This window comes from Callithrix jacchus, chromosome 2 (genome assembly GCF_049354715.1).
Source record: "Callithrix jacchus isolate 240 chromosome 2, calJac240_pri, whole genome shotgun sequence".
Lineage (NCBI taxonomy): Eukaryota > Metazoa > Chordata > Mammalia > Primates > Cebidae > Callithrix > Callithrix jacchus.
Window position 1 is genome coordinate 53,518,650 of NC_133503.1, and position 23,256 is coordinate 53,541,905.

General features: G+C 43.7%; 1 protein-coding gene across 1 annotated transcript in view; it reads left to right on the forward strand.

The window, feature by feature from the left end:
• GALNT10 (polypeptide N-acetylgalactosaminyltransferase 10) overlaps window positions 1-23,256 on the forward strand; it is a 240,656-nt gene that overhangs the window by 130,135 nt on the left and 87,265 nt on the right. Inside the window, exon 4 of the mRNA XM_035289215.3 lies at window positions 16,919-17,085. Within this exon, the coding sequence (XP_035145106.1) occupies window positions 16,919-17,085 (167 nt within the window). The remainder of the gene's footprint in view (window positions 1-16,918; window positions 17,086-23,256) is intronic.

Below are 23,256 nucleotides of genomic sequence, written 5' to 3' on the forward strand. Positions count from 1 at the left end.
TCCAGCTTTGTTCCCTTGCTGGTGAGGAGTTTTGGTCCTTTCTAGGAGGCGAGGTGTTCTGGTTTCAGGTGTTTTCCTCCTTTTTGCACTGGTTTCTTCCCATCTTTGTGGATTTATCCACCTGTCATCTGTGTAGTTGCTGACTTTTTGATTGGGTCTCTGAGTGGACGCCCAGATTGTTGATGATGAAGTATTTCTGTTACTTGGTTTTCCTTCTACCAGTCTAGCCCCTCCACTGTATGACTGCTGAGGTCCACTCCAGGCCCTGCTTGTCTGGGGTGCACCTGTAGCAGCTGCGGAACAGTGAGGGATGCTACCAGTTTCTTTTTCTGCTATCTTTGTCTCATAATGATGCCTGCCAAATGTCAGTCTTTTGGATATAGAGGGGTCAGTGTGCTGCTGGAGGAGACAGTCTGTAGTTTATAGGAGCTCAAGCGCTGAGCTGTGAGCTCTGTTGTTCATTCAGGGCTGTTAGGCTGCTACGTTTAATTCTGCTGCAGCAGAACTCATAAAAAAAAACCCTTTTTTTCTCAGATGCTCTGTCTTGGGGCGGTTTGGGCTTTCTTTGTGAGTGTCCCTTGTGCTGTCCTGCCCAGCTAGGAGGCAGTCTAGTCACTATTTGTCTGCCGAGGCTCCGCCCTGCTGGTGTGATGTTCACCCTGTTACTGTAGGCTCTGCCCTTCTGCTGCGGTCTCCACCCTGCTGCCACGGGCTACACCCTGTGGCGGAGTCTCTCTGTTGCAGCGGGTTGCCTCAGCAATGGCAGGCTGCATCAGCAATGGGCGTGTACCTCAGTAGGGGTGGATTGCCTCGGTAATGGTGGACGCCCCTCCCCCACGGAGCTGCACCGTCCTGGGTTCAGCTGTGCCCTCAGGGAACCTCTCCACCCGGAGCGTCTGGAATCGCCGTTTTGTTTGTCCCACTGCGCTACCCCAAACGCTGTTTCCCTGAAATTTCCTTGCTGGCTCACTGTCCAAGTCCCGTTCAGTCTCAAGTTCAGCCCTCTCAAGTCTCAGAATGCTGGTTCAACAGGGCACCCGGAATAGTGCGCTTTGTGCGGAGCACTGTGTAGCGTCACTGCGCTACAGCGCCGGCCGCCGGCTGCACCAGCCAAAGCCTCTGCCTGGCGTCCCACGTTTCTTTTATACCTGGGAATTTCCCCGTTTTGTGGGCAACAAAGATCCGTCTGGAAATGCTGCCCTGACTCACCCTCTCTGCGCATTCACCGAGAGCTTCAATCCTGGGTTGTTCTCACCGCGCCATCTTGAGTTCCCTCCCCAAGGCATCCATATTTTTATTAGTGGGAGTTTTTAGTTGCTGAAGTTCATAGAATCTTCTTGAAGATTCTACTTCTCTAGGCTGTGTGGTCAGCCCCCCATGGACTTGCCAAGCCAACAGGCAGCACTTGGAACATGATGGCAGACATTGGTTCCTTGAAACTGTGTCTGATTTAGATTTGTTATTTACATCCAGGGTCTCCAAAAGATTTCTCTTTGTGTTGGGACTAAACTGAGGAGCCAGGTCCACCTCGCAGCTGGCCGTGTGGTCTGGATCACCAAGCAGCTCCTCTAAGCCTCACTACCTTACTTGGAAAACACAAAAGTTGGATGAAGCCCCTTCCAACTCCAGTTCAACCCAGGAACTACTCATGGCCTGCTTGTTGATGGCAAGGCACAGGCCTGGGCATGAAGCTGTGACACTGATAATACCTCAGTCCATGCCTTTCTAGGCTGTTTTCATTTTGCTGTTACCTCACAGCCATACACAGGAAATTATCATAATTTATTACTGTTTGTTATTTGCCTATCCCCTACAACCCTGATTAGACTCTGTATCCCACGGGACAGGAAATATAGCTTGTTTCCTGCCATTGTAATTCCAGGGCTTAGCATGGTGTCTGTCACAAGGTAAGTGCTCAGTATATTACATTTCTTGAGTACCTGATGCAAGGGAGTAAGCTAATGAGAAAGTTTTGAGTCATGAGCTGGCCAAAGCCTGAGGTACCAAGAGTGGGATTCTTGTCTACTACAGCAGAACTCTTCTGTGAAGCCTTACCAAAGCCCCATGCCCTTCCTGGGTGGCCAGCTCTGATTCTGAGAGAACTGAAATTAGGAGCTGTCAAATCTTTGCTGTGAGTTGTCCTACGCATTTACCCATCCCCAAGAACAGCCAGCTACTTATCCCTCCACATAGCTGTTTTAAATGTACTGTCTCACCTGGTTCTCATGACATTCTCATGGTGTTACAATCCCCATTCCTTAGATAAGAAAACTGAAGCTCAGCATGGCATAGGAACTTGCCAGGGTCTCACAGCTGCAAAGGAGCAGAGTCAGGATTTGAATCCAGTTCCAGAGCATTCTTACTCCCTTAGGCACATACAATATTGGGTTCGTTCAAGTGACTTGCATTTCAGTTTGGTCTGGATGGTATCCCATGCTAGAGAACTGAATGTTTGTTGTTCCCTTTTAAATGATTGGATTGTTCTATTTCAAAGTTAACTGGGAGAGAAGATGTTAGAAATGCCTCTCTTGTATTTTGACCTTTATTTTCTAGTGCTCCAGCATTAACCTCTGGTGGTACATCTTAGTATATTACATATGTCTTTGTGTCCCAACATCTCAGAATCCTTTAGGGAATGTTAAATTAGGGGCTGTTGGGTCACAAACAAGCTGAGTTATTTCCCTTTCCTCCTAATCCCATTATGGCCCTCGGCCCAGGTCACTTTCTCTTGGTCAGTGAATAAGCAGAGTTCCCCTACAGCAGAGAGAGCCTGCCCACTTCAGATCAGAGGTAACGTCTGGGCAACAGTTGTACCTCTTTGTTCTTCAGAAGCCATCATTGGGTCCAAAACAGATTCATTTGACTGAATGTACCTAGAGATTATCTACTTATATCAGCAAAGATTCTTCTACTTGCAAGTGACAAAAACCTAACTCAAGCTGACTTAAGAAAATGTATCAGTTCATATAATTGAAAAGGCCAGGAATAGTCCTTGGCTTCAACCATAGAGGTATCCAGGTCCCCAGCTGATGCCACTAGGAATCTTTCTCTCCAACTCTTGGCTTTGTTTTCCACTCTGTAAACTTCATTCTGAGGCAAGGAACAGTCTACATGGTTGCCTCAGGCAGACCAGATGTATATCCTCCCATGTTCAATCTCAACAGAAAAGAGCTTACGTCTTTCCCAATTGTCTCAGCAAACACCTTCTCTGATTTACAGGTACGTTTCCTAGAACTACCTGTAAGAGGGCTGGAGAGGTGAGATGTTGTGTCTGGCTAAGCCAGGCTCCTTTGCCCACACTCAAGGCAAGAGAGGAGTCAGCTCTACCCCAGCCCTACACAGGTGAGGTGTAGGAGATTCCCCAAGGAAAATCAGGTTGCTGCTGCCAAGAGAAAGAGAAAGAATACAGACTTGCCCATTCCCTCATTGACATAAAGGGAAACTGAGGTCCAGCTGAGACCTCAGTAGCTGAGTTATATCCCTCAGCTATTTCCAACTGAGGTCTCAGCTGGACCTCAGTTGCATGAATTGTTGACTTGGATTGTTGCATGGCAGAGCAAAGGCTCTTAGAAGCCACCAATTCCAAGACCTACTTAGTTTCCTCAATATTTGGTTTTTACCTAGTCATTCTTATTTTTTGCTGATACAATTAACAGGATTGGTAAATTAGCCCTATAAAATACTAATATATATTAAAGACAGATGGGTTTAAATCTGGGCTTCATTTCTTACCAGCTATTTGACCATAGGCAAGTTTCTTCTCTAGCTTGTTTCTTCCTCTTTGTAATGAGAATTATATTCCCTACAATGTAAGATTATTTTTACAATTAAATGACTTAATGCATATTAAGTGCCTACAGCACTGTCTGGCATATTGGAAATCCTCAACAGATGTTTTCTAGTATTGTCATTGTCACCTTCTGCCTTATTTTTTAACTGCTTATCAGTATTCCATAGTTTGAATTTTTCATCCTTTATTTAATCTTCCCCTTTTGGTGGACATTCACTGTTTCTGTTCTTTTTACTATTTCAACGTGTGTCAGTGAACATCCCCAACTGTGTCTCTGTCCCTGGGCTGTACACCTCTCACTAAGCTTTGCTTAATCAAGGTTGGGACCCAATCAAACTGTAAACCAAAGGGCAGTGAAAGTGCTTTTGCAAGAGAGAAAAGGTTTCCACCAACTCTCAGTTGTAAGATTCTAAACTCCACAGAAGTTTCTTTTTTCACAGTACCTTTTGGGGTTAGAAGTATTGATTCAAGAGGGCCTCCACACTGAGGTTATATGATGGAAATTTCAGAGTGTTATTATTTGACCCTCTGCTGAGGCATCATTCTGCCCAGTCCTGACCCCAGAGAGACTCTTCCAAGCACCTCAGGAGGCCACGCTGCATCTAGAAGCTCATAAAGACCTGGGTACCATCTGGGGTGAGGGGAACAGAGGGAGGACACAGAAGAGTTTGTTGCTGCATACCATCTTGTAAAAACAAATACATGCATGCAGAGGAGAACACAGAGAGGACACATCCCGAATGTTGAGCAGAGGTCGGCCCCACATGTCAGTGGCAGGGCAGTATGTTTGCTATTGTCAGCTTTCCTTTGAACTTCTCTATGTCTTCCAGACTTTTGTGCAACGATCACTTTTGAAATTTTTAAAAAAGTATTGTTTTAAATAAATACTACTTGGATTTGAGGCCTGAATCCAAGTCATTTGCCCGAGCTCCATTTTCTTCATCTGGAAAATGGGGTTAACACTCCCTGCTTCATCTCCCTCATTTGAATATGACACAGATTAGAGGAGAGAGAAGGAAAAGTGCTCCCTAAACAGTCAGGCATGATAAGCCATGAGGAAGCAAAGTTACTGTTACCTGGCCCACAGTGGTAGCCATGCCCAGCCTCTTTGCAATAGGAGCAGCGCCCTAGGCCCCTTTTCCTGTGGCTGCTTTCTGAAGACATGGACAAAAGGATGCTTCTCATTTATCATACTCAAAAGAACAGGGCACACTCCACCATCCAGTGTTGAGATCCTAAAACATAACAAGTAGACAAGTCTTAAGTGGGGCCGCTAAGATGAGGGCGCCACCGGTATGAGTGGCGGCTATTTTATTCTGTGCCGTCCCTGGGTCCCCTTTGTCGGCTGTAATCTGCAGCCACACAAAAGGGAGAGAAAAGGGGCTTTGCTTAGGCTCTCAACTGGAAGGTGGCTTGTGGGCAGGTCTCTAGAACCAGGTACCCTGCTGGATACTGGAGAGATTAATTTGAGCAGGTCACACAAGTTTTTATTTAATCAAAGAAACTCTACTAAGCTGGGACCAAACTAATGACTAGTGCTCATGGCAAAAGTCAAATTTAAGTTTTATGTTTATTTAGAAAATGAATGGCTGGATAGAGGAGAGAGAGAAAGAGAGATAAAAAAAAAAAACTTAAAAAGAGAGGCACACGTTCAGGGCTGTGATCCAAGCTGAGCCTTTTATTTGAGTTCTGAATAATCTTTAATTCCATGATTGAATTAAATTAGAAGTGAATTTAGTCTATTGTGGTTTTGTCTACTTCCCTTAATGCGTGATGGTGTTTGTGTGTCTACCGGCAGGCTATGAGCCTGGCTCTGGGCTTGGAGTGAGTAAGGGCTTTCTGCTGTGTAATAGCTATATTGTATTTCACCTGTGGACCCCAGGCAATTTATTACAGCTAACACCGGCCCCCCCACCCCCAACCCTGCTTCAATCAAGCAAGCCTCCTGTGAAATTAGATGTTAAGGCAGGAACTTTTGTAGAAAACGATATCACCAGTCTTTCTTGGCTGCAAAGGATTCAACCGAGTTAAGGAAAGGGGATTTTTAAGACGGGGTGCTTTCATTTATTTGTGAAGGCCAACATAATGAAGTTGGAGCAGGTTCCCAGAGAATGCTGGCTGAAATGATTAAAAGGATTAGAGAGGAGGGGAGGAGGCAGAGGAGGGCTGTGTCGGGACTAGATAAAAAGAGGCCAGCAAGATGGAAGAGCAAGAGAGGATGTGAAGGAAGTCTGGAAGGTCCCAAAGGGAGAGAGGCTGACTTTTCCATCAGAACTGGACCACTGGAATCAGGGGAGTTTTGTTCACACAGATGGAATGAGCTTTCTGCCAGACTGCCAAGGGTTCCTTCCTGCCAGGACTGCAAGGGTTAAGTCAGGGCAAGGTCATATCTACCTCCCACTGTTTCCTTTGGTGCCTCTAGAAGAGGTACAAAAACTAGGAAGTTTTTGGACTCTGACCTGTTTTTCCCCCCAACATTTCTTTCTGAAAATTTTCAGACATAAGGAAAGTTGAAAGAATTACATGGTAAACACCCACATTTCCACCATGTTGATTCCATAATTAGCATTGGTTTACTTACTTGATTACATCTCCATCCAGCCCTCTCCACCCCTCAATCCACTATACTTTTTGTTGCATTTCAAACTAAGTTGCAGAGAGACTCCTGCCCATTTTGGCAGTTGAACAGTAGACTGCAGTGGCATACAAAGAGATTTTCTTGTTACATATATTGCCCTGAGATGTCACAAGTTTCTCCCCAAAACTTTTTTTTCACCTTGAGACAGTCTCGCTCTCTCACCCAGAGTGCAGTGGCACGATCTTGACTAACTGCAATCTCTGCCTCCCAGGCTCAAATGAAATAGCTAGAACTACAGGTGCCCACCAATATAGCCGGCTGTTTTTTGTTTTGATTTTTGTAAATGAGGTCTCACTATATTGCTTAGGCTGTCTCAAACTCATGAGCTCAAGTGATCCTCCTGCCTCAGCCTCCTAAAATGCTGGGATTACAGGTTTGAGCCACTGCACCTGGCCACCTCCAGACCTTGTTACCAGTCTCTGGAGCCCCTTCCATTGGTGGTTTTTACTTCCAGGCTCTCAGATTTCAGCATCTCCAGGGACCTGCGAGCTAACATGAGGGAATAAAACAGCTGAAGCTGCCTGGGTGTGAGGTTGTGGGGAGTGTGGAGAACTGAAGTATCTGGAGAGCACCTGTGCCCTAGAGAGGGGCACCCACTGTCACCTCCAGCCCACTGCTGTTACATGAGACTCTGAAGTCAGTGTTTCCCAAGATTAAGAAAAACCAGAAATGAGGGGTTTTGTGTGTAATCCTCCACTTTTTAAATGTTTGCAAACAATGTTTACACCCTGGGCAAAAAGGGTCTCAAGGATGACCCCTCATGTATTTGTTTTCTATAGCTGCCATAACAAATTACCATGAATCTGGAAGCTTAAACAACACAACACATAATGTATTCTTGCCATTTTAAGCAACACAAAGGTATTCTCACAGTTCTGTAGGTCAAAAGTACAACGTGCATGGGTCTCACCAGGCTAAAATCCAGGTGTCAGTGGCAGAGTCACCTTCCTTTCTGGAGGCTCTAGGGGAACTTTGCTTGTCTGGGTTGAAGACTGAGGCTCCTGTTCCCTGGCTGTCTATCAGCTGAGGACTCTTTCCAGCTGCTAAGGGCTGCCCACCTTCCTGGGCTCATGACCCCTTTCCTCCATCTTCAGAGCCAGCAATCGTGGGTGGAGCCCCCTCATAGTTCAAATCTCTGCTTCTTCTCTCTCATCTTTTAATGCAGACAGAAAGGTTCTCTGCTTTTAAAGACCCCTTGTGATGACATTGGACCTATCTGGATAATCCTGGCTCCTCAAACCCATTTCCAGGTCCTTAACGTCAGTCATGTCTGCAAGGACCCTTTTGTACGGTAAACATGTTCACAGGGTCTGGGGATTAAGGCGTGGCCATCCTTGGGGGCTGCTACTCTGCCTGCCACACCTGGTTTCTGACTGGAGACACAGGTGGCCAGTTGTTCTTTCTGAGCCTGCCTGGTCCTCAGGTTCCCTCTTCTGGGCCCTGGGAAAATCCCCTATCCTCGCAAAGGAGTCAATGTCCTTAGCCAGAGCTCACTGTGTTGGTGCAGTTCCTGAGACACTCCCTCAAGCCTGGACTCTGGCCTCCCTGCAGCAAGGGCAGGAGCATTTCCTGCAGGAGAATCAAACTGCCCTACAGCTACAAAGCAAGAGACATGTAGACAAAAGAACTTGGGGTATGGTATAAAAAGACTGAAGGTGAACTCCGGGGTCATTTATTTATTCAGCAAATACTTATTGGTCACAGACAGTGTGCCTGGTACTGTGCTAGGCTATGCATAATGGGGGAATTTCCCTCGTCTGGAGCTTACATTCTAGGGAAGAAGGCAGAGAGGTAGAGAAGTAAACACCTTCTCTGTGCGATGAATATATATATATATATATATATATATATATATATATATATATATATGCAATGAAGAAAAGAATAGGGTGCTAGGAGACAGAATAGGGCTCAGCAAACTTTTTCTGTAAATGGCCAGGTAGTAAATATTATGGGCTTTGAGGGCCATGTGGGGTCCCTATTGCATAGTTTACTTTGATTTGTATCTTAGCACCCACCTATAGTCCCAGCTACTCAGGAGGCCGAGGTGGGAGATCACTCAAGCCCAGGGTTTAAAACTGCAGTAAGCTATGATAGCACAACTATACTCCAGCCTGGGCAATAGAGCAAGACCCCATCACAAAAAAATGTAAAAGTCATTTTAGCTTGAGGGTCACACAAAAACAGGCTGCTGGATTTGGCCTTTGGACCGTAGTTTTGGTTAATCTTTGCCATGGAATATCATGAGGGACTTAGCTACAGCTGGGGAAGCAGGGGCTGAGAATGACTTCTGTGAGGAGGCAACCTTCAAGCTAGGATGTGGAGGTATGAGGAGCAGCCAGCCAGGCAGTCAGGTGATGTAATTGAGGGGGCAGATGTGGACAGGGAAGTCAGGGGAAGCCCTGCTCACATTCAGGGAACCAAGAGGAGGCCCATTTTTTGGTGCTTCTCTGCCTCAGCAGGTTCCTTCGCCTCGCTGAGCCTCCTTGTGTCTCTTCCTCCTCACAGGCTTGTTTTGAGCATTACCTGAGATCCTGTCAGTTACTGAAAACAGATGTGGCAGGCAGAACACTGCTACCACCCCCTCCAATGTTTGGTGCTTCAAGCCCCATCACAGGGGCAGAGCTGTGTTCCACTGTGGAGTACTGCAGCACTGGGAATTCCACCTTCCCCTGGGGGGCCGTCTCCTCTGCGTTGAGCCTCAGCGCCTTCTGTGAAATGGGAATGGAAGCCCTGCTTTGCCCGCTCCCTGGGGCTCTTGTGAAAATTTGGATGTGAAAGTGGCCAGTGGCTGTCAGCCTCATGGTTGAGAGGGCAGGTTCTGGGGTGAATACCAGGTTTGGAGCCTACTGTTGCTAGTTGTATGACTGCCTACGTTTCCATGCCATCTCTGTGCTTCAGGCTCATTGTGTGTAACATGGGAAAGATAATAATGCCTTCCATTTGGGGTTCTGTCAATGTTGGAGTGAGAAAGCAGCACTCTGTGCAGATGCAATGTCCCCAGATGCTGGCAGGTGGGGCAGTGGGCATCTTACAGCTGTGGTTCCCACTGGGAATTGCCCTAGACAGCCTTGCTCAAGGTTATTGCCCCTCCCAATGACTAATTGAGGCTTGGATATAAAGGCCAGGCACCTTGTCTCACTCTAGGACCACTGCGAAAGGCCTTCTCAGCTATAGAGTTCCTGGTAAAATAGGCGGGGGGGGGGGGGGGGGGGGGGTGCTCAAATGCAGCCACATGGGGGCAGCTTCATCCTCACTTCTCTGCCTCTCTCACCTCCTTACAGGTGAATCTCCCAGAGTGCTCCCGAAGAAGCCATCAAAATACAATTTTTCACCTAAAGATCTGTTCCCAGGGAACCCAATTGCTACCAGTTATGAATGTGAATATTCTGGGGTAATGATTCTCAAATTCGAGTGGGCATCAAAGTCACCCCAGGAACTTGATAAAAGAAAAATTGCTGGACCCCACCCTGAGAGTTTCTGATTCAAGTGGTCTGGGGTGACCAGAGAATCTGCATTTCTAACAAGCTCCCGGGTGATGCTACCACTTTCAGAATCACTGTTTTAGAACTCAGTAAGTTGCTGCCCTCCTCTTATTCCTCTTCCCTCCTAAGGCTAAATCATAGAGCTTATTTAAAGCAAATGGTCTTGGTGTGACCAAATAGACTTACTTAGAAAGAAAGAATGCAAAAATCAACCATAAAATAAAACACAGTCCTAGAAGGAAGGAAAAAACAGATGGAGGATATAGAAATAAAAGCCAGAAATCTTTGAATTACCTGATTTTTAGATTTGACTTGGGAACCATGTAAATATTTAATATAATTATAAAAGCAAGATTAAGTCAAAATTAAATGCAGAAAGCAATCCCTAAAAATAAAGAGCTAAATGAAATAAATGAGCCCAATGTGTGTGAGTTAGTGGCTTAACCATACAGAGAGGAATTATTTGAAGTGGCTTAAAAACATAAAAATTTGACTGTAGATTCCTAGTTCCATACATGCTAGAGACAAATATCTTAACTTTTCTGTAATCATATTGTTAGCCATAATATTAGTATTGTTCTCTGAAACTATTATATATTGTAGAAAAAAGCAAATAAGTAGCTATATTAATGTTAAGAATTTATATTTTTAGCAAAAGAGATACAATAAAATCAGACAAAGACATAATAAGAAAACTATAGACCCTTATGAGTACTGATGCAAAAATCCTCAACAAAATACTAGCAAACCAAATTCAGCAATATGTAAGAAAGATTATACACCATGGCCAAGTAGGATATTGCAGGAATGCAAGACTGGTTTAGCATATGAAAATCAGTGGAACTACATCATATTAATAAAATAAAGGACAGAACTTACATGATCATCTCAGTAGATGCAAAAAAAAAAAAATTTGACAAAATCTAACACTTCTTTTTTCAGGATTAAAACACTCAGCAAATTGGAATAGAAGGGAACTGCCTCAAGCTGATAAAGTGCATCTGTGAAAAGCCGGCACTAACATCTTACCTACTGATGAGAGACTGAAAGCTTTTCCTCCCAAGATCAGGAAGAAGATAAGGATGGCTGCTCTTGCCTTCTGTTTAACATTGTACTGGAGTCACTAGTCAAGACAATAAGACAAGAAAAAGAAATAAAAAGGCATCTATATTGGAAAGGAACAAGTAAAATTTTCTTTATTTGTAGATGATATTATCTTGTACTTAGGAAATTCTAAGGAATCCATACAAAATTATTAGAACTAACAAATGTGCTCAGCAAGATTGCAGGATACAAAAATCAATTGTATTTCTGTACACTGACTAGCAAAAAAAAAAATCTGAAAATAAAATATACATTTACTAGCCATTTTTCCAGAGAAGATGTATAAATAGCCAATAGGCATATGAAAAGATACTCAACATCATTAGTCATTAGGGAAATAGAAATCAAACCATAAGGAGATACCACTTCACACTCACTAGGATGGCTATAATCAAACAGATGAACAATAGCAAGACTTGGTAAGGCTGTGTAGAAATGGGAAATCTCATTTCATATTGCTGATGGGAATGTGAAATGATGCTATCACTTTGGAAAACCATTTGACAGGTCCTTACAAAGTTGAAAATGAAATTACTTTGACCCAGCAATTCTGCTGTTTGCTATGTACCCATAGAATTGAAAACATGTCTACATAAAAACTTGCACATGAATGTTCATTGCAGTATTATTTATAATAGCCAAAAGCAGGAAATAGCCCAAATATCCATTAATTGATGAATGGATAAATAAAATGTGGTGAATTCATACAATGGGCTATTTTTCAGCTATGATAAAGAAATGAAGCACTGATGCATGCTATAACATGGATGAACTTTGAAAACATTACACTATGTGTAGCCAGACATAAAAAGCCTCAAATATAAATCTGTTCATATAAAATGTCCAGGATAGGAAAATCCATGAACACAGAAAGCAGATTAGAGATTGCTAGCAGCTAGCTGGCAGGAGGGAAAGATGAGGAATGACCACTGGTACACAAAGGGTTTCTTTGGGAGTGATGAAAATGTTTTGGAATTAGACAGTAGTTACAGTTGCACAATTCTGTGAATATATTAAGAACTAAATTATAAAAGAGTAACTTTTATGGTATGTGAATGATATCTCAATACAAAGGAGATACAATATAAAATTCAAGTTCAGTAAAACTCAGTAATTCCAGATGTTAAATATAAAATTTCTGCTTAAACTCAATGTATTGATTCTCGAAACGATCCAAGATGGCTGATTTTAACATCTCGGGATTGCAGCTCCCAATGAAAGTGCAGAGAACGAGAGGATGCCACACTTTCAGACAAATTTTTGTTGCTCACGGAGCAGAGGATTCCCAGTGGAGGAGCCCCACAAGTTGCCAGTGCAATACTTGTGGCCGGCGCAGTGGTTTTGCCGGCACCTCGGCGCGGCAGCTCTTGGTGCAGAGTAAACGGGACCGGTTCCCCTTCTGACCAACATTTGGAGCTCCGGGAAGGCAGAGTCGCCTATTACGGACTCAAGAAGGAAGCCAGACTGGAGATTCCCGGGCAGAAAAGCACCATCAGTCTTAACACCACTGTTTTGGCCGGCGCGGTGGGTTGCTCATATTTCTGCCCTGGGAATTAACAACTTGGACGTCCACTCAGAGACCTAATTTGAAAGTTGGTAATTACAAAGATGACAGCTGGATAAATTTACAATGATGGGAAGAAACCAGTGTAAAAAGGCTGAGAATACTCAAAATCAGAATGCCTCTCCCTCTAAAGAGGATCACAGTTCCTCATCAACAAGGAAACAAGGCTTGATGGAGAACGAGTGCATCCCATTAACAGAATCAGGCTTCAGAAGATGGATAATAAGAAACTTCTGTGAGTTAAAAGAACCTGTTGTAGCCCAATGTAAAGAAACTAAGAACTTTGAAAAAAGGTTTGACGAAATCCTAATGAGAATAGACAACTTAGAGAGGAATATAAGTGAATTAATGGAACTGAAGAATACAATATAGGAACGCCGAGAAGTATGCACAGGTTTAAACACTCGAATTGATCAAGCAGAAGAAAGGATATCAGAGGTCGAAGACCAACTTAATGAAATAAAATGAGAAGACAAGATTAGAGAAAAAAAGATAAAAAGGAATCAGCAAAGTCTCCAAGAAATGTGGGACTATGTGAAAAGACCAAATTTACATTTGATAGGTGTACCTGAATGCGACGGAGAGAATGACTCCAAGCTGGAAAATATTCTTCAGGATATTATTCAGGAAAATTTTTCTAACCTAGCAAAGCAGGACAATATTCAACCCCAGGTAATACAGAGAACACCACAAAGATATTCCTCAAGAAGAGCAACCCCAAGGCACATAATCGTTAGGTTCACCAGGGTTGAAACAAAGGAGAAAATACTAAGGGCAGCCAGAGAGAAAGGTCAGGTTACCCACAAAGGCAAGCCTATCAGACTTACAGCAGATCTCTCAGCAGAAACTCTACAGGCCAGAAGAGAGTGGGGGCCAATATTCAACATTCTCAAAGAACAGAACCTTCAGCCCAGAATTTCATATCCAGCCAAACTAAGCTTCACAACTGAAGGAAAAATAAAATCTTTTATGAACAAGCAAGAACTCAGAGATTTTATTACCACCAGGCCTGCTTTACAAGAGCTTCTGAAAGAAGCATTACACACAGAAAGAAACAACCAGTATTAGCCTTTCTAAAAATACACCAAGTAAAGAGCACCAACATAAAGAAGAATTTACATCAACGAATGGATCAAACAGCCAGTTAACATCAAATGGCAGTAACCGTAAATTTAAATTGACTAAATTCCCCAATCAAAAGATACAGCCAAAACCCAACTGTATGCTACATCCAGACCCATTTCACATCCAAAGATACACAAAGACTCAAAACAAAGGGATAGAGAAAGATTTACCAACCAAATGGAGAGCAAAAATAAATAAACAAATAAATAAAAAGCAGGAGTTGCAATTCTCGCATCTGATAAAATAGATTTTAAAGCAACAAAGATATAGTGATAAAAGGATCAATGCAACAATAAGAGCTAACGATCCTAACACCCAGATACATAGAGACTTAGACTCTATGAGACAGAAAATTAATAAGGATATCCAGGACTCGAACTCAGATCTGGAACAAGTAAACTTAATAAATATTTATAGAGCTCTCCACTTTAAATACACAAAATATACATTCTTGTCAGGACCACATCACACCTACTCATAGGTTTAAATGAAATATTGATTGGCCATTATTAATACCCATTTTTTAGAATAAAGCAACATTTCCGTTCTCTCTCCCTCTTTTTCTTCCTTTCTTCCTCTCCTTCATTCCTTTTATTTTCTTTCCTTCTCTCAAAAAAAAACCAAAAAACTCATAATGTATTGTTTAAAATATATTTGTACCAGCCTGGGCAACTTGGCAAAACCTCATCTCTACAAACAATACAAAAGTTAGCCAGGTGTGATGGTGTACACCTATAGTCTTAGCTACTCAGGAGGCTTAGGTGGGATGGCATGAGCCTGGGAAGTGGAGGTTGCAGTGAGCCAAGATCATGCCACTGCACTCTAGCCTGGATGACAGAGTGAGACCTTCTCTCAAAAAAATAAAAACTAAAATATATTTGTAGTCTGACCACTGGAAAGGCATAGAAACTATAACCAAGTTAGTAGTAAGGAACACCCTTAGAGCTTATTGCAGTGTCACCATTGCAGCATCTGCATGGTGATATTGATGATATTAAGGATTAAAGTTTCCTTGGCAGAATGGCTGATTCCAGGTTAGGGCAGGAAATGTGTGAGTTAAGTCTGGGGAATCTTGTCATATCTTTTATCAGAAAACAAGGAAGCTATCAGTACTCTGATTATATCCAAACGACGTAGGAGCCAACCTGAGAAGACTCCTTTTGGCTAAAGATGGGTTTTCTGGGAACCAGTAAGAGTAGTAACTGCATTGGATTGAAACACATTAATTATGTTTCCATTTATAAGTTAACATAATTGACCATCTTTGAAGGATGCTAGGGAACCAACTCATTCTAAAGACTTGTAAAGAATTGAGAACTTACCCTGCCTTTCCTATACTTTGGGGTGAACAAATAGTTGATGTGGTAAAGTTTTCTCTAGAGAAGAATTTCAGCTAGCAAATGAAGACAGAGTAATAGAATTAGAATGTAATCATTTTTCAAACTCCTGATGAAATAAAATATTTGGGCCTCGATTATCACAAAAGGAAACACAACTGGACACAGTGTGTCTCCTAAGGGATCCCTCCACCACCACCTATGAAGAGGCTGTCAGAATAGCTCATTGAATTAGGTCAAGCTTATAGATCTAACTACCAGTTTACAAGAACTAAAGGAGGACAGAGGAATGGTTTAAAAGATACCACAGAGATGCAAGCAGCAAAATGCACACCGTGGGAATCCTATAGGATAAATGGCCCAGTTTCTTCAACAAACAAATTGAAGGGGAAAAAAAAAGGAGGGCAACTTATGTATAAAAGAGACTTAGGAGACCCATGAGCTGTATGTAGTATGTGGACCTTGTTTTGATCCTGTTTTAAACCAACCAACTATAAAAAGACGTAAGATCAGGGAAATTTGAATGCCAACTAGATATTTGATGATATTAAAGAACAATGTTAATTCTTCTGGGTGTTATAATGGTAGGAAAGACACACAAGGGGCAGGGCCTTGCATCTCTAAGCTTACCGTGGGGCTGGTGGAGACCAGAACCCAGGGAGGGAAAGAGGATGCTAAGCCATTGAAGCTCAGTTTACTCTTCCAAACTTAGGGATATATCGTTTCTCCTCCATTGGAGAGGAAGGTGTAATAGGAAAAAACAAACTCACTGTTTTTCCTCTCTGCTCACACATGCAACACAGAACACTTCTGTGACCAAATGTGTGGGGCAGGGAGTGGGGGCTCCCCCAACAAGCAGTTCTCCAACACCAGCTGGGTGTCCTGTGATTCAATTCAATTCTGACACTACCTACCTGGAGTTAGAGTCAGATCTCACAGGTAAAGGCCTTTGTCTCACAAGATCATCCCTCACCCCCCAACTTCGGATGCCATTTGCAAATCCAGACCTCAGATTAAGTCTGACTGGCCGGCTTTTTGGTTCCAATAACGCCCTCCTTGGATTTGACTGTCTTCCTGAGTGGCTCACAGAACTCAGTGGAACACGTTTACCAGTTTATTATGAAGGATATTAGAAAGGATACAAATGAACAGCCAGATGAAGAGTTGCATAGGGCAGGGTCTGTGGGAACGACCTCCCGCATTCTTGTGGAGGCCTCTTCACACAGGCATGATAGATTATTATCACAATCCCCAGCTCCTGTCCCTTTCCTGGAGAATGGTAGGGTAGGGCTGAAAGTTCCGAGCTTCTAATCATGGCATCTTCTTTCTGGTGACCAACCTGCCTCCTGGATCCCATCAAGAGTCACCTCATGAGAACAAAAGATGCCTCTATCACCCAGAAAATGCCAAGAGGCTTAGGAGCTCTGTGTCAGGAACTGGGGTGAAAGATGAAATTAGAACGTAAGATTTTCCTAGCACCCCTATTGCTTAGGAAATGACACATTTTAGAAGCTCTGTGCCAGGAACCAGGGAAAAAGACCAAAGTCTATAGTTCTTATTATAAATCACAATATCACAGCTGGACAGAGAGGCCAGAGTGTTACTGAAGAGCTGTCCTTCACATGAAATCATGACTATTCAAAATCAGGAAGGTATTTTATACATATCCCTGGGTGCTGTATATGCAGAGATTGGAGATGGGACTTTGGGACATCCTGTAGAAGTTTCTGTGTTACCAAGGTCTCCCTGGATTTAACTCATTCCCTAAAGTCTGGAGAGGAAGTGGGATTTGTAGTTAGCCAAACCTGTGCCTGAGTTCTCTTGGCAGGATGAGAGCTGACCCTGCCCTCTGCCTCCCTTTGTGTTTCCCTCTAGCTGCAACAGCAAGCGCTACCTGGAGACACTTCCCAACACAAGCATCATCATCCCTTTCCACAACGAGGGCTGGTCCTCCCTCCTCCGCACAGTCCACAGTGTGCTCAACCGCTCGCCCCCAGAGCTGGTCGCTGAGATTGTGCTGGTCGACGACTTCAGTGATCGAGGTAGGATCTGACCCACCCAGCCTCACACCCACTGCACTTCATCTGGCGACTAACAAAGGGATGGCAGGTTTTCCCTTCTTTAGCAGCATCAACATATAGGCCATCATTGGCTGAATGCTTGGACCTTGCAGTGTGTACACATTCTCTTATTTAATCCTCACAACTCATGAAGTGGCTGCTATATTTATCCCCTGTGTATCCATTTAGAAATGCATTAACTGAAAAAAAAAAAAACTTGACAAACATGGCTCAATGAAGTGTAAGGATTCATTCACTTATCTGTCTCTATCTATCTGTTTGTTAAATATTGCATAACAAGAGATCCAGGACTGGTACAACTGGCTACTCAGGGCTGTCATCCAAGAACCAGGTTGTTTCTTTCTGCTTCCTCATCCTCATGGTCATAAAATGGTACCTCTGGCAAGTCTCCCTTTCAGGCAGGAAGAAGGATGGAGAGCAAAGGGCACAAAGCCTTCACCTGTCAAGGCTTTGCCTTCTAATTCTGGAAAGTGTCCCTTAGACTATCAGCCAGATCTCTGACGTCTGAGCACCACTCCCTGCAAGGGAGGCAGGGAATGTGAGTGTTCTTGTTTGTGGCCTCTTTGGTGAGTTAGGAATGGGAGAAATGGATTGGAGATGTCAAGTAAGCCCACCTGGGATTGCAGTTTCTGCCACACCATTTTACAGGTGAGAAAACTGAGACTCGGAGAAGTTAAGCGACTTACCTTTGGTTCTCAGATGGTAATGTGGTGACCTGTGTGTCTGGCCCCAAGCATGTGATCTTAGCTATATACAGAGCCTCTTAGCTGTGAGTCTCACTCTGTGGAATAACTCTCCGCCTTGGGATGCAGAGATAGGGCTAAAAGTGAAATCCAAGAAGAAATTGTCCTTCATCCAATGGCCTCTAGCTTATTCTTTGCATTAAAGCTTTCTTCAATTGCAGCAAAATCAAGAGAAACCCTTTCCTCTTCTCACCTTCCTGCAGAGGCACTAATAAGCAGTGAAGAGAGGGAGTATGCATGCACTCCAAAAAAATTGCATGTGACAGTTTCAGGAGCGGCTCACCTGCCCATCACCCCATTTTAATACCACACTCGTGATTACATGCCTTTAGCACAGAGGCCTCAGAGAGAGAGAGAGAGAGAGAGAGAGAGAAAGTATGTGTAGACATTTAACTCAGTTCTTACCTTATCTCTAAAGTCTTCCCTAACTCTTGACATATACTCATTCTCATGCCACCCTTTACATTTCCTTTTTTTCTCTTATCACTTATCACAGGTGGAATTAAAATACGTATTTGTGTGAACACTGGTGTGTTGTGTGTCTCCCCTACTAGACTGTCTATTCTGATTGCAGGGACCACCATATTAGTCTTGTTCACCACTGATCCCCAGCTCCTTGGGCATACAGTAGGTGCTTAATACATGTTTGATGAATGAGCAGAGCTCGGTTCTTCAGTTTTCTTAGTACTTCCACCCTGGAAGTACTGACGGTAAGCCTCAAGCACACTATTTGAGATTTATCGATATCCGCAGAGTGAGGACTGTGAACCCACTGACAGTGAGGGTGTGCCTTCCTCGTCCAGCTGTTGGGCAGAGAGCCTGACAATGGCTGTCTCTGATCCTGGCCCTGCCACATACTGTCTCTGTGACCTTGACCCAGTCACTTCACCTCTCTGAGCTTTAGTTCCTTCATCTATAAAATGGGATCACAATAGTACCTATGACCTCTTAGGTGGCTGTGACCATCAAATGAGTTAATAGAGGTCTATCAAGTGCTTAGGACAGTGCCTGGCACAGAATGAACATTGAAAATAGACATCTGAGCTTGGTATCATTTCTGTTGTAGACATTACTTATGATTGGTATGCAGGAAAGGGAGTCAGGGATGAGTGTACAGAGGAGCATGCACAGGATGGATGTGTGGGTGTAGGTACGTCTTTCCTTACTATAGGAAAGAAGATTTTTGCAAGCCATAAAACACTGAGCAAATGGTCTCTGGTCTCATCCTCAGCCTAAATTATCTCCTTGTCCCTTCACCCATCTCTTTATAATAGCAGCCCCCATTTGAGGGAGAACCTCAATATGCCAGGCCCACGTATTCTCTCATTTATTCTTGACAGCAGAGTCTGAGGGAAGCCTTGGGGTCCCTTGTCTCAGATGAGGAGCCCAAGCTAAGTAATTTGCCCAAAAGCACAGGCCATGGAGTGGCACCCCTAGGCCTGTGAACTCAGCACCCAGGCCCTGGCTCCACTACTGCCTCTTGCTCCCTCTCTTCTGCTTTCCCTTTCCCAGTCTCCTCTTCCAACCTCATCTTTCTCCCCAGCATGGCTGCCACCCACAGGCCATGGGCTCACAGCCGGGCAGTAGAAAGGGAAAAAAATGAGCAAATTGCTCAGGGGATTAATTGATTTTCTGCAGCATAAACAGCCTCCACCACCTGGGGACAAACACCTGGCCTTCCCTCAAGTAGGGGCTGCCTGCTCTGAGCAGGCTCCTTGTTGCACTCTTTCTCAGGGCCACAGCAGTGGCAGTGAGGGCTGTACTTACTCTCTCACTCCCTGCAAAGACCCAGCCATAGCAGAGCTCTCTGTCCTGGAGCACAGCACACACCATGCTCTGTCCTGCCTTGGGATCCTGTGCTCTTCCTTTGCTTGAACACCCTCTTCCCAGCTCTTCCAACGGCTGGCCACCCTCATCCCATCATCATTTAGGCCCCACCACTACCATTATTCACCATCTGCATGCACAGTTACATGGCTATCTGTTGAGCTGTTTATTCATTGTCAGTCTTCCCCCACGAGACCACTTGTGGGGGTCTAGAAGGAGGTGATTAATAAATATTTGTGAATGAGTGAATAGACGCATAAGGAGGGAGGAAGGAAATGTATGGCAGCTACCCACGCATACAGAAAATCATCACCAGCAGCAGGGCCGTCTTCAGCCAGCAAGACAGATGTGGCTGTGGAAGACACTGCAGTTTCGCCTGTGTTTTCAGGCTCAGATCCCTGTAACCTGTTTTTCTGAAGTATCAGCTGCCCTGGGGTTGGGCTTGCAACACTCAGCAGGATCCACCTCTAAGCATCACAGGGCATCCGTCCTCCAGAGATGGAATAAATCAGACATCAGCCAGATTCAAAACAAGCATCTCTCCTTGTTCAGTTAGAAAAGAGTTTCAAGATCCTCGAGGTCAGTGACTTTGTGCCTGCTCCTCAAAGCAGCAGAAGCCTCAGAGAAGTCTCAGGAAATGCTGTGAGAGTATGGAGAACCTCATAGGCACAAGTGGGGTTCAGGTGCCTCTCCTGGCATAGTCTGTATTTACTTTCTGAAAAAGTGTTTACTAGGGGGAGTTCCACTCTAAAAAAAAATATGTGAAAACCACTGTGTAACACAGCCTGCTCATTTTACAGATGGGAGGCCCAAGGCCTGGAGCAGTAGGCAGATTTAGCCTGGAGGACACAACTAGCTGGTTGCAGAAGAGGGACAAGACCCCATATCTGGGTTGCAGTGCAGCCTTGTGCCTTCTCACCTCGGCTAGTTAAGTGACACATCTGCAGAAATGCATTATTCCTTTCTATTTTCAAGGGCACTTCTTAATAAATTACTTTCCCATTGTATTAAGGTGCATACTTTTTGCTAAAAAGAATTCATCATCAAACATGTTAGTCCTAATCTATAATGGTTTGCACCTCTAAATATACCAGTTTCCTTAGTGTTGTACCCAGTGGTAAAGATAACAGAATAACCCCTCTCCCCCATAAAAAGTATAACAATCTTGACAAAGAAAAGATATGACCACTTCATAACAAGGTCATTCTTTAAGTGCATTTGTTTCTCCAGAGATCAAAAATATTAATCCAATGTAGTGCCATTCCCAAATCCTAAAAAGATAGAGAAGAAAAATAATACTGTCCCATTTCACAGATGAGAATGAAAACCAAGACCCCCTATTACTGCCCCTTTTTTCTTAACCAATCAAGCACACAGACCAGAGGAGAACTCCCACCTCACGCCCTTCAGTCTTGCACCTCTGCTGTCATGTTTTGCAACCTGCATTTTTCAGAAAAGTAATCATTCTTGTTTCAAGAAGAAATTCTCAAGGTGGCTTTGTAGGAAAACTTTCTCAGCAGTGATGGTTTTAAAAATGAGATTTGGGAGAAACAATTTCAGAATTATGGAGAGGCCTGTCTAAAGTATGGCAAATATGGACCATCCTACAAGACAGATTTCTCTGGGCTACCTTAGCAGACTCTGTTCTCAGAGCTGAAACTCATAGATGCTAACTACAACCTAGATTGGCACTGCCTAGCAGAAGGGATTTTCCTCTGAAATGAATCTCCTCTAGGATCCTCAGGGCAACTAATTGTAATTCAGCTAAGGGTCGAGACCTCGGGTAGGAGACAAAATTGGAGCAAATGAATTCTCAAAATAAGATCCAGAGCTTTGTGCAGGCAGCATCAGGGACTAGAGTGGAAGCAGACACTGACACCAGAATAATCCTGGCCCTACTTACAAATAGAACACTACAGTTTGCCAGGGGTGTCCAAAAGCTCTCCAAATGTATGAGCTTTGCTCGAGGATTAGGAGGACACTGAGGTATTTTTGCACATGTGGAAGGGAAAGATGGGGTATAGGCTGGCAGACCTGTCCCTGGGTTGTACTGCCTGGGTGGCATGTTTTTATTAGGAAAAACAAGAGAGGTCTTGTTCATTTGTTTGTTTTTATTTCCTGTTCTCCTTAGCCTTTCCACTTTCAAACAGTGTTGTTTTTCCAGAAAAAAATAGATACGTGGTAATGGAAAGAATTACTGTGTTTGGATTAACTACAGGCTGCCTGGAATTATATAGTACAAAAGTGACAGGCTGTGGTATGATCTCATTGACAGCCTTTTCTCCAGCTAAATTCCCTTTCTACAAACAAATATAGGGAATGGTTCCCAATAGAAGCTCTTAGCAGGTGTTTGCTGAGCTGTTGATAGGTCATTGGCAATGATTGGTGCTGGAAGGAGTATGGACGATGCTGGGCCCATTTACTCACATGGTAGTGAGCTCACCTTGCCCATGAGGCCAGGGTCAGTAGTCCTCTTTCTATGACGGACTTATTAACTCTTACCTGCACTCTCATACCATGTCAGTCATGGGAACGCATCATGGAAATCCATTTTGCCCCGCCTCTCTTTGCATTTCAACACATCACTCTTGACACTGCCTGAGAAGCATCTCTTCTCCATTTCTTGTCTTCTCTCCAGCAGCCTTAGTTTGCTTCTGATACCACCACAACTTCTTGGAGTGGCCCTTTCCCGTCTACATTTTATTGCTTGGGTTCTTTCACCTTTTTGAGTTTTTTGTTGCTTATTTTGTTTTTCTATATGTCCGTTCTGATTTATCAAAGTAATTCGCGTTCATGTATTCAGCAGTATTCATGACACGACGCTGTGCCAGACATTGTACTTTGTGCTATGATATGAGGAATCAAATAGGCTTCCCTCCACAGCTCCAGGATGCAGAGAGGAGGTGAGGGGCAATTGTAAGACTGTGAAACTGTGAAATAGCTCCAGTATGCAGAGAGGAGGTAAGGGGCAATTGTAAGACTGTGAGACTGTGAAACTGTGAAATACATGTTACCTGGTGAAAGTCTAGGCAATATAGAGTACAGAGGACAGTAGGGCAGACTTCCTAGAGAAAATTCCAGTGAAATTTAATCCAAAGGGTTGTAGATATTACTCCTTAGGGTTAGGGAAGGGAATAATGTTTTAGGCAGAAAGAACAGGACAAGGGCAGGCTGGGAGTTGAGGAGAAAATGTGGGAAGTGCAGAAAGACCTGTCCATGTTATCACCTGGAGGCAATTATTATTAATATTTAGGCTGTTTCTCCTAGTGGTTTTTGTTTTAATAGACTTTATTTTTTAGAACAGCTTAGGTTCACAACAAAATTGAGTTAAAAGTAGGTAGGTCCGTGGCCATACTACCCTCAACATACCCAGTGTCACCTGAAAGTACAGAGAGTTTCCCACTATCAAAATCCCATACCATGGTCGTACCTTTGTTACAGTCACTGAACCTACATTGATACATCATCTTCTCCTAAAATCCATAGTTTATATCAGGGTGCACTCTGGTGTTGTACATTCTGTGGATTTGGACAAGTGTATAATAACATGTATCTATCATTA